General features: G+C 44.5%; 1 protein-coding gene across 1 annotated transcript; it reads right to left on the bottom strand.

Moving 5' to 3' along the window:
* Nucleotides 1-848: 848 nt before the first annotated feature.
* Nucleotides 849-11,988, bottom strand: wnt5a (wingless-type MMTV integration site family, member 5a). The gene is made up of 5 exons (XM_030118382.1): nt 10,960-11,988; nt 8,144-8,292; nt 6,100-6,347; nt 3,297-3,589; nt 849-2,754 (listed from the first exon to the last, which is right to left on the bottom strand). The coding sequence occupies exons 2-5, from the start codon at nt 8,278-8,280 to the stop codon at nt 2,296-2,298; spliced, it is 1,137 nt and encodes a 378-aa protein (XP_029974242.1). The 5' UTR covers nt 8,281-8,292; nt 10,960-11,988; the 3' UTR covers nt 849-2,295.
* Between the last annotated feature and the right edge of the window lie 261 nt (nt 11,989-12,249).

Here is a 12,249-nt window from a genome sequence, read left to right on the forward strand (position 1 = left end):
ATCTAACAACTACTGTAGATAAAAGCTCGTGCTCCAGTCTGAGTTGGTTCAGAAATAATGAGCCGCTTCTCTTCCAGTAATCGAAAGCTAACAGCCAGCCCAGGGATCAAAAGCCTGCAGCAGTCGCTGTGCAGTAATGTGTTACTTCATAATGTGTTATTTCCAACACTACACATGGGATGTGCTCCTTTAGTCAGTATCATTTTACAAATGTAAATATTTCTCGAAGTCGGGAGCGTTTACACTGTAATGGCAGTCCTTCAGCTCTTCTTTCCATGAAGCATTTTCTCTCTGTTCCTCTCCAGAGCCCTCATGTAATCCCACATTTCTCATTACCCAATGTTTTCTGTGTCTCCTCTTGAACACCAGCAGTCTTTGACAAGGCCCAGTCGACATCCAGACATCCCGACTTCCCCCCACGCTGAAAAATCCCCTTCTTCTCCTGCCCCTGACACAATATGATTAATCATACCATTAAGTGATCCGCTGTCGATGGATCGTTGAGTAGCACTTATAATACAACCTCAACCGTCCCCCGGAGAGACACCTAATCTGCGGGCCATCTTCCAGAGCGCTCAAGCAAAATCTTCTCATCTCTGTGCGCCACAGGCCTGAAAGAGCCGTCATCCGATGTGGCTTCGATTGTTTGTCCCGACATCTGCGCTCGATGAAGGAATGTGGTGGAAAACCTTTGAAGCGCAAACAAGACTGAAAAGTTACATTTTACTTTTTCGACAGAAGTGGTCGAATCGGTACTAAACACAAATTTAAATACAAAAGAAAAAAAATATCATCTCTAACTCAGAGACACGACTTGAATAAATACTGTGAGGAGATACGCCTCTGCTGGTTTTACATTTGATATTTATTGAAACAAAGTAGAGCATTGAGCCAATTTGTAAAAAGTAACAAAATATCAGCTATTACACGTCAAGTTTAACAAACCTCAAATTCATAGAGAAGCTTATAAATATACACAGTTGGATTGGTGGGAATAGTTTGTCTATTCAGAATCATCACAGGGATAGTGAGTAGTTAACTGGAGTGGTACTGGAACTCTGTGGCGACATTACAATCTCAACATCTGTGATACAACGTGTGTGTGTGTGTGTGTGTGTGTATCATTTAAAGATGAGTGAGAAGAAAGAACACGTTTCAAAACAATAAGGTGCATTTCCCTTTTACAAAAACAGTGAAGAGCCGCATTGGTAGAAACATTTCTAAACTACGGGAATTGTATCGATGTATCACGGAGATTGTTTTTTTTTTTTTATTTCCTGTTTTAAGCTTAAAAAATAGGATCTGGTTAAAGAAAATAAATACAGTTTATTGATTGGTTGGATAGACATACTATATACACAGAGCGCGGAATAATTCACCACTGTAACCACAACATTGCCCATATATATTCAAACCATGTTAAGTATTGTAAAATATTGTTAAATGGATAATCTGATTTAATATGGAAAAAAAAATGGAGGCTAAAATATTGATATATTGATAACAGCTGAACAGACACATACAGACAGGTTAAAGCCTCTGTATCAAAGTGCATAATGGTGGAGGGCTTGTTGCAGCACCTGGGGAACTCGAAGGCTTTAAAAAAAAACAAAAAAAAAAAGGGACCAATCCCCCCAAACAGCCCTCTTCTTGTACCCATTGTTTGACAAAGAATCGCACGAACCAACAGTGTTACTCATCGATTATGTGGCGAGAAGAGACAAGTACGCTTCGGTGAGGATGTGAAGACTGGTTTGGGACCGGGCCCGTGGAAATAACATCCCTGCACTGCAGCACACACACTTTTCTCAACACACTGGAGCTTCTTAGTCAGCCGTGCCACAAATATCAAACCATACTCAGGAGGAAATGGGGAAACACAGTCCAATTTTTCCCCCAATCGGGGTGACCCATCTGACAAGAAAAACGGTCTACTTGAATAAAAAGGTTTAAAAGTTAAAAAAAAAAAAAAAAAAGGTGAGCAGGGTGGGGTCAGGGAAGACTGGCCAGTTTTAGGCACTTGAAGGGTTTGAAACTGGCTGGTGATGACTGGGCCCAAATAAAACATAGCAATCTCAAAATAAATATTTAACAATACTCTCAGTTTCTGAAAACATAAGATTTTTTTTTTTTGGAAAAAAAAAAGTCAGTCTTTTTGCAATGGCATAATTGTTTAACTCTATAAATATAATTTATATAGTTTCTTTCTTCCATTCTGTGTTCAGACTCTGTTTTTCCTCTTCCCACGAACACACACAGATGCACGCCCATCGTCTGCAGGCAAAACGCTCCTCTTCATTTGCAGACAAATTGGTCTACGATTTTGGTGCAGCGCTTGCACTTGACGTAGCAGCACCAGTGGAACTTGCAGTGGCAGCGCTCCACGATCTGGGCCTTGTACTGGTCGTAGCCTCGGCCGCAGCACATCAGCTCGCACCCATCCATCCCCTCCGAGGTCTTGTTGCAGAGGCGCCCCACCGTGCCCAGGGAGCCCGTGCTCTGGTTCTTCATGCAGTAGTCCGGGCTGTTCTCGATGTACACCAGGTCGTGGTTGGTGGGGGCGTTGTACCTGCTGTGCATCTGCACCAGCTTCCCGCGCGAGTTGAGCTTCATGGCGGCGGCGCTGTCGTACTTCTCCTTCAGCGCGTCGCCCACCTTCCGGAAGTCGGCCAGCTGCAGCCAGCAGGTCTTCAGGCTGCAGGAGCCCGACACGCCGTGGCACTTGCAGGACACGTGGGCAAGGTCAGACACCGTCTGCGGGAGAATTGGAGAGAGGGAGAGAAACTAAATACGTGGATTGGATGAAATGATTATTCGTGATGCAAACAAGATGTTCAGATGATCCATATCTCAGCTTGTCTATATAAATATTATTAAAATGTGTTTAATGATTTCATGAAAGTGTCACTTTGCAGGATAGAGGACAGAGTGATGCTGTCCGGGGCTCCGCTGGTGCGTGGAATACAGCATTGTCTGGTCATTTGTCGTACTTGAAAGAGAGCAGCCTGGCAACAGATATCTGGCACTACGGTTTTCTCTGAGGTGGTTTCAAGATGTTTGGAAAGGAAAAGAAGCCCCAGATCTGTCTCCAGCGACTCCATCTCTCAGCAGATCAAAGCCTCGGGAGAGGAGAGCAGATGGAGCTGTTACACAGATGATCAGTGCAGATCGGATCGACCTGGACCGGCTCGCTTCCAGGCCTCCTCTGTACCAACCGATACTTGGTATCCTTTCAGATTCTGCACCGATTACTCCTCAAGTTTTCATTTTCTGTGAATTTCAGACAGGTGTCTCACCCTCCTTCCCGCCTCGTTGTTGTGGAGGTTCATCAGCAGCCGTGCGCTCTCGTACGAGCCCTTGGGATAGCTCTTCTCCCTCTCGCGGGCGTCCACAAACTCCTTGGAGAACCTGTAGCCGTAGTTGAGGTTGTCTCCGCAGCCGCCCCACAGCCAGTCCCGCGGCAGGTCTTTGGGCCGCGCGGCGCGGCTGCACCCGCAGCTGGAGAGCTCCCCCTCCCTGCAGGCGCGGCTCACCGCGTTCACCACCCCCGCTGCGCTGATGGCGTACGTGAACGCCGTTTCCCGGCTGCCTGGAGACGCACAGCGGAGTCACGTCAGCTTCAATACAGCGGGAAACAGTAACGTCTGCATGTTTCTTTGCAGGACATGCTTGGATATTTACTTCACATTGAATCTGACGCACTGTCATTTCACCTCAGGAGTGTGTAGTGTTACGAGATGAAATGTCATATGACAGCATTCACCATGCACTTAAGATTATAGAGCACTTTAGCCAACTGCTGCAGTCTCTTCATCACCAACATGTTGAACAGTGTAATCTGGTTTGCTGTTGTTGGGTTTCAGCCAGAAAGAAGACAGCGCCCTCCAGTGACCAAGTCCCTCCTTAACAAGAGGCCCCGACTTCACGTAAATTGAAAGTGGCAGCAGCTCTCTCACTTTATCTGTCATAACAGAGCGTTTCTGGAGCCACTTGGCATCAAGCACCACTGTTTTTCGCCCTCAACATTTCCTCTATAACAATAAGCTCTGCAGCCTTGAAAAATGTGCATGCACAGTTTAGAGCCGTCACTCTCTGAAATCCAGAGGCGAGAGAAGAAAAGCAAGAAGAGGAGATAAGTGATTAAAGAACAAACGCATAAACTACAGGCTCGAGTGTTGATATGGAAGACAAAGACAACCGCATAACAGAAACGCAGAGTTAATATAGCTTGGCCAAAGCTGCAGAGAGAGTGCTGTGATGACAGAAACAGATGGACGGAGAGGTGAGCGGACAGATGAGTCAAGAAAAAAAAAAGACTGAAGAAATAAAGACAAGGAAGCAAATGCGGATAAAAGGAGAGGCACGCACAATATCACAATGCTGAGGAAGAAAAAAAGAGACTGCTGGAAAGTCTGAAAGATGTCCAGGTGCTGAAACTCTGGCAAGGGCAGCAATAATCAGAGGGACCGGGAGATTTATTATTAGTTTAGTGTAACTTTTAATCCAGCCGGAGGATATTGGCCTAATAGTGGACCTGCAGACAGACAAACTGTCGTCTCCCATGTGGCCGCCTCCCTTCTAATGCACCCCATCCTGGAGCTCGCCCAGCCAGGCAGGGGAGAGAGAGCGTCTCAGACCCGGCACCCCCCGGAGCGCCACTTTAAATCACCAGCGGGACGGAGAGCCGGCAGACAGAGAGTGAGACGGGACTTCATGTGGACGACCGTAAAAGGGAGGACAGGTTAAGCTGGTCTTGGACGGACTGTGATGGGATCAGTGTCAGGGAGGGAGGAGAGCGAGGAGACAACAGCCACTGGCGAGCTTTCTATGAAGACTGATCAGACTCGGACCGAGAGACTCGGCGAGACCAAAGACTGGATGAAGCCACCAGTCTGAATACTCAAAAAGTACCGGTTTCTATACAGAGAGTCATCTTTAAGATTAAAACTATTTTTCACCCCATCATCCCCGAACGACTTCTGGTCTCAAAAACAATGCCCTGTCCTCCAGGATCAGCTAAGTCAGCAGTTTTCATCCGATTTAATGAAAGAGACGGTTGGACAAGGAGAAATGTTGACTGTGCGGATTATCCAGAGTAACAGGAAAATTATTTCTGAAAAGACAAATCGCTGTTGAACCTATTAACCATTACTTTTAAAGCTGCGAGCACCACAAACGTTATTCCATCCAACATTTATTCAATTAAATTCTACGGGCAGAGGGAATAAATCTCAGGGATGAATATATCACCGCCCTGACTAATGAACAGACTGTATTTTATACTTTAAAAAAGTGATCAAAGAAAGAAATATCCAAACACAAAATAAGTATTCCCAAAATGTGACAACTCAAAGAGATCTACAATCTAATGGTGAGTCAATCAAAACTGTACATCAGCGAATAAAAAAAACGGTCTTCACATTTCCCTCTGAGGTGAAGGCAACCAGCCAAAGACAAGGAAAACAAACTATATTAAATGACATGATCCAAGAATGGGATTCACATTTAGGGAATGACTACAGCAACCTTAAACTTTCTATAAGAGCCTCAAGTATACTGTTCGTCCACACATGTGTCTGCACACATGCAAACACACAGTAATCTCTGACAAGGTGATATATTGGAGCATACACTCACTGCACTCCCATTACTTGTAAATACAGGGCAGCTACAGCCTGTATTGTGTGTGTGTGTGTGTGTGTGTGTGTGTGTGTGTGTGTGTGTGTGTGTGTGTGTGTGTGTGTGTGTGTGTGTGTGTGTGTGTGTGTGTGTGATTGTCTCCCATTCATCAGGGGAGAAGCGGATTCTCTGCCTCCCTCTTGCTTCGTGTCGGGAGCTGGTTCAGCAGGCTAAAGCCACATGTGATTTATCCAGCAACCTCACCCACCAGCTATTCCCTCCACACAGCTGCTGAAAATCAGCAGCCTCATACATTTCACTCACACACGGACTTCTGACAAACACGAAAAAGGGTCAGCAAGTTGCAGAATAAAGAAGGGAAAACAATCCATCAATTACTTCATGTGCATGTGATGAGGTTGGACGATACACATCGGTACATTATCTCAATTCACTGATTTCATTTTTGTGTCCTCTCACCTATTTGCATGACCCGTCCAAACACTGAGGAGTTGTCCACTGTGCTGCAGTTCCAGCGCCGGTGTCTGAACTGATACTGGCACTCTCTGATGCCCGTCTTGGCCCCTTCCCCGATGTACTGCATGTGGTCCTGGTAGAGCTGGCACAGCTTCTTCTGGCCCTGCGACAGCCCCACCAGCTGGCTGCACAGCGGCTGGGCACCGATGATGTAGGCCTCAGGGATCAGCAAGGGATTCATGGCCAGGGACCTGGAGACGGGCAGATAATACAGTGTTTTCACATGAGTGTAAAGGAAGGAGAAGACATGGAGTTTCACTTTTTAAGATAGGAAGAGAAGAAAAACTGTGATATACAGAGATTTTTTTACCTCACAATATAAAATACAGTTATCTGGTTGCACAAAATCTTCCCAGGAGATGTATACAGTTTATTGAATTCTGTCCACTGGTTGGAAATCACTATTTCAATATCAAGCCTGTAGCTGGGAATAAATAATGCCACCACAACACTTCAAGGTGCAGACTGGAGGTAATATAAGGGCGACACATCAGAACTTGAACCTCACAGTCGATCAGACTGGAAGACAGAGAACGAAACCTGTTGCTCAGTGGTATCTCACTTTTTACTGAGCAGACAAGGAGAAATCAGCCGCCGTCATGAACATCTATCCACAAATGTACGAATACAGAGAGCTCAGTTCTCAGGCTTCATGTTTTTAATGTTTCATTGTAGTTCAATAGTTTTTACCTGCACTTGCTCTCACTGCTGCATGAAGAATAAACAATATGAAATTTAAAATATCTGCTCCATTCAGTTATGTGTAAGAGAAAGAAAAGGAGACGTAAATGTACAGGAAGAGCGCGCTGAAACAGAACGAGAGAGGCACTAGTCTGAGCATCTGGTTCCAGGCCACAGGACAATTAGAGCAGCCCATCCCGGAGCCCCCAGAGAGAGACAATTAGCCCCCAGTGTAACCTGATCGGCTGAGGAGAGTCTGCAGCGAGCGGACACACTGAATACACAGACAACACACGCACACACAAGAAACAACAAATAAATCAACATACACATGCATCTTGAGAGTGACACAAAATAAACCAGTAGGTCCAACACACACACACACACACACTTTCTCACCCATGATGTGAACCTTAATCTATTTGCCCAGAAAGCGAGATTTACAAATATATCTTGAAACCTCTAGAAGAAGTTAAAATGTGTATTCTATATATACAAATCGTCATCCGAGGATCCCATGTGCTTTTATTTGGGGTAAATAAACACGGGAAACAGGAAGTTGAAATCTTTCATGCTAGTAAAAAAAGAATCTTTAATTACACGTAACTTTTGAAGGGCTGCTGCATGTGAAGAAGTGATTCTACTTCAAGCAGAGCTTCTAAAGGTGACTGGTAAACAGAGGTGGTGAAACCCTCTCAGAGGTCGTCTTTGTTTCAGTGCAACAGGCACAAATATAGAACTTTTTTTTTTCCAAACAGCAGCAGGACACACACACTCACACACACACACACGGACTCGCACACACTTCATGTTTGCACATATCTTGATGCCCACTCATGAACCACAGCATTCTATGTTTTCTATAATATTCATAATTTTGGTTTGGCAATATGTGAAGAAAGAAAATAGGGGGGAGAAAAAAAAAAAAACTCCATCCAGAAAAGCTAATGTGCTTCAGTCAGCATGTTGTATTACTCTATATGTGGTACTGAGAAGGCTTACTAAGCAAACACACACACACACACACACCAGCCTCAAACTGACTCCGAAACTAAGTAAAGAGCAAACATAAATACCAATTAAATGTTTTTATTGCAGTATCACTGCCAATCTATACCTTCTTTCATGTCTTTTGAGGCTGGGTTTTTCAATTTGCGAATGCGTTTTGTGTGCGAGCGAGAACACACAGCGCTGCTTTCTGAAGGATGATAATCTGCTTTCACCGTGTAAACCTACACACTGTGAACAAATTAAGACACACACACACAGAAATGCTGTATATATGGAGGAGAAAATTAATGCATACCACCAGGAGTTGGCCTCCACCACAACCTGCATGAGCAGCGTGAGCAGGGTGAGGGCAAAGACACAGTGTCTGGAGTCCAGCAGGCTGCCAAAGGGCCAGCAAGTTGGCCGACACACACAACCCAGTCCCAGGTTCATGCTGCCACCGATCTGAAGAGGGGGGGGGGGGAACAGAGAACAATATGCATGTCTGTCTGCTCGATTCTGGCACATTATATTTTATTAGATGACACAGAAGAGACAGAGACAAATCTGTTAATCCAAAATATGTGAACAAAATATTCTTTCAGCTGCAGTCCTGCATATCTGCACACGCAAAACAGCCGGAGCTGTGCGTGTGATGAGAGCCCCGAGGCCATCAGGGCTCACAAAGCAGCGATTTGGCACCAGGTCTGAGTGTGAATCATACGAGGCTGATAGACGTGCAGTCAGAGAAGACACAATGGCCATGAAGCCCCAGATAGATGCATTCCTGACATTTCACTTCCCTCTCAGAAATAGATGCTCCACAGCAGAGGGGGGGGGGGGGGGGGTCTCTTCAATAATGTGAGTGGTTTTTATTCAAAACCAATTTGAACTATTTATTTTGGCACTTTGATGCAAAAATGATAAATCATAAATCCTCTTGGCTATTTTTTTTAAGACTTTTGTAAAAATTTCCCCTTTTCTGGAGGAGAAAAAAGTTTCATTTATATTTTCCTGATTGTAGATACACGGTTTATACATTTTAATTAGGCGTAATTTGATCAATTTGCAGCATTTCCCTTGTGAAAAAAAAAACTATTTTGTATTTTTTTTTTTTGAAGTTTTATGTGCCACTGCCAGTTTCTAAATATATATACTTAATTCCTATCCTCATCATTTAGCAGCCACGTCCGCGAAAGGGGTGAGAGTATTGTACCGTGCAGCTTTTCGCGAATCGAAAACCACATTTCTTTAAGGCGGAAAAAGTCAATTATCCACAGAGGTCTTTGGTGATGCAGTTTGGCCGCCATTTAGGCAGAAAACGAGTTCAAATAATTACCCCGAAATTCTCCGAGCCGGGCCGCCGTGCCAGCCTCCTTCCACTCGTGTGAATTTTGGGACCGCGCGCGGCTCTAATTTGTCACGCTGTGTTATTTTCCAGGCTCGAGCCGCGCAGACCTGGGCCTGCCTAAAACTCATTAAAGACGAGGCCAAATTCACCATCACTCACCCGGCGCGCGCGCCCGCCCGCACCCATGCACCGCACGCACGCACGCACGAGCATGTGCTTTCATTTTTTTTTTTTTTTTTTTTTTGCGTGCCACATCGGTAATAATTGGTGAGGCTCAAGCTCTTTGCTGTTCTTCCACCTAAAATAAAAGCAGTGATCCACAGAGAGCGGTGGTTTGACACCGATTTCAAACCGAGCATTACCGTTTGTTTTTATGATCCCAGTGAAGCGGATTAAAAAATAAAAATAAAAAGATCAAGTTCAACTACTAATTATTAGGCGGTCCCTGCCAATCTTTGAACTTTGGAGAACACCAATGCAGCGAGCTCCATGAGATTTAAACCGTTTTGTGTTAACACTCCAATGAGCAGGTTTCCTGGTTATTTCATTTAGACTTTTCGAGAGCCGACGCGAAAAACGCACATCATTCAGAGGAAATTCCCTCTAGAAGTGACGCAAATAATATTTACATATTTTGTTCCTCAAGGTTTCGATTTGCTGTCGGTAGGAAACGTCGTCTAACATCAACATATGTGCGTAGATGATCATTTTAGACGTTTGGCATCCTCTGCACACGCTGCGTAAATCCTGCGCGCTGAGACCCCTGGAAACGATTTGACCCGAGCAAAGTATTCCTGGGATGACTAATGACTGCCCTGATGGTTTCTGTAAGAGAAAGTGGCATCGAAATGAACACATCTCAGACCAAAAAAAAAACAAAAAAACTGAAACATCTTGATTAAACGGCACAAAAATCACATCAGAGCATCTATGGGAGATCTGGTCAATCGAACTTTAGAGATAATCAATGTTTCAAAGCCCTAAACAAAAGTATTGTTTTATGTAAACAGGAGAATAAATGGAATAAATGGAAATCACCCAACTTGTGGTACGACTTCGACGCTCATATTTTCTGATTCATGGTCATTTTTGTTCAGGAAATCTGAAACTATACTGACTCATTGAAAATGGTGGAGATTTTTCCAACATTTCAAAGATAAATTTAAAAGTAATAGTGGAGAAGTGCTGCAACACAGTAAAGTAAGATTTTGTATTTAATGAATGGACTTTATTGCACATAAATTTATGACCAGCGTCAAGTTATACTTTCAGTAAGTGTGTGGGTATATAGATATGTTATGGAAAAAATTAAGGGGAAAAAAAAACTTTCATTTCACATTTTGCTGAATGTGATAATGCCGTGTTTTATTGGTACGAGTCTGATTCATGGCTCTAAAGAATGAACGTCTTTTATTGCCTGTCCTGATGTTTACAAAAAGCCAGGAGAGGGAGCCAGGTACAAGGGTTTGATGAGAAGAGGCGATACAAAGAACACTGCCTGAGGACCAGACAACAATGGCATATAAAGGCAGATTTCTAATCACGTAAAAAAGATGTTTTAAGTGTATTCCCATAATATAACCTGTTGCTGCATTTCTGTTGGACTCCGTGCACAGCACGACTCTGACACGTCTCTGCAGTGAGGAGGAGAGATCAACGTGTTTCACACTTCATCTCTGTCAGGAGCTTTTTGTCCACTTCCAAGAGGAGGCATCAGTCCAGCAGCATGCAGCTGAAACATACAGTTTTCCACATGGCACGGAGACCCACAGACTACTCACCGGGGATGTCAGTCCGTCAGGAGCCGTAATCCAACTTTCTGCAGACGATATCAACCCAATAATCCTCGTGCAGGCCAGGTGGATTTAAGACTTCCTTTTCCCCGAAGGATGCACCGACGGCAAGTCTCGTCGATTTATCCGGATCTCTTGGAAAGTGCTTAGTTGTTGGTGTAACACTAAATGCACACAGTTCTTGTCTTGGGTGAACACGGACGCCCCTCCAAGAAAAAAAAAAAAAAAAAAAAAAAAAAAAAAGAGTAGTGAAAGCGCTCCGTGCGCTCAAACAGCTTAAATGTCTGGTGGGAAGCAGCGAGATGCTAAAAACGTCTACAGACAGTGTGAGGAAACAGTCATTTCCTTCAAAGACTCTATGCGGTAACGATTGACAAATTGAACCATCTACGGCAGCCCGACTGGCGGAAACGGGGGACGTGCTTTCTGGATTCCCTTCTGAATGAAAGCAGTCGACTTTTAAAAAACTGTCTCTCCCAGAGAGAAAAAAAAAAACTCTTCCAGACTACAACTAAAACTACCAAATGTAAGAGGTGTGAATTGTTGCTCTGTGTATTAAATCCAGCCGCTGGCACGCTCAGGTCATAGCGCGTTTTACCTGCACAAAGATCCACACGGTGATCCTCGCCACAGACGACTTGTCAATTTACCTTCCATTCTGTGCAAAAAAACAAAAACAAAACAAAAATTAAACAAAACAAAAAAAAAAAGTTTTCGAAAATTCCTCAGCTTGCTTTTAAAGTCCGCAGAAAAAGTAAGTGTCTTGCTTCATAAAAATGGTAAATTGAAAAAGGAAAAAAAATAAAATAAAATAATGCACAATCAAGCGGGTCCAGACACGGTGCGCTCCAGAAAACTTTGCTCTCCGAGCAGAGCGCGCGCGGTGCCGGCGGCAGGAGCAGATCACAGCGGCTTCTCTGATGGCTCCGGGTGCGTCGGTCCCGCCACCGTGCGTGCGTCTGTCCGAGATGAAGTGCAGAAAGCTATCCCTCCTCCTCTCCTTTTCTGCTCCTCTCACCTGCTCCAGTCGCCTCCTCTCTCTCTCTCTCTCTCTCCCTCTCTCCCTCTCTCTCTCAAACCGCCGCACAGCGGAATGGATGCGCTGCGCAAAGAGCTCCGCACGGCGCATGCGCTCCTCACCTCGCCTCCAAATCCTTTTTTTTCTTCTCCTCCACTCTCCAACTTTGAACAACCGAGGAATTCCGACGTAGGTGAAATGACGGAGAGAGAGAGAGAGAGAGAGAGAGAGAGAGAGAGAGAGAGAGAGAGAGAGAGAGA

The sequence above is a fragment of the Salarias fasciatus genome, chromosome 20, assembly GCF_902148845.1.
Source record: "Salarias fasciatus chromosome 20, fSalaFa1.1, whole genome shotgun sequence".
In the NCBI taxonomy this organism is placed as follows: domain Eukaryota; kingdom Metazoa; phylum Chordata; class Actinopteri; order Blenniiformes; family Blenniidae; genus Salarias; species Salarias fasciatus.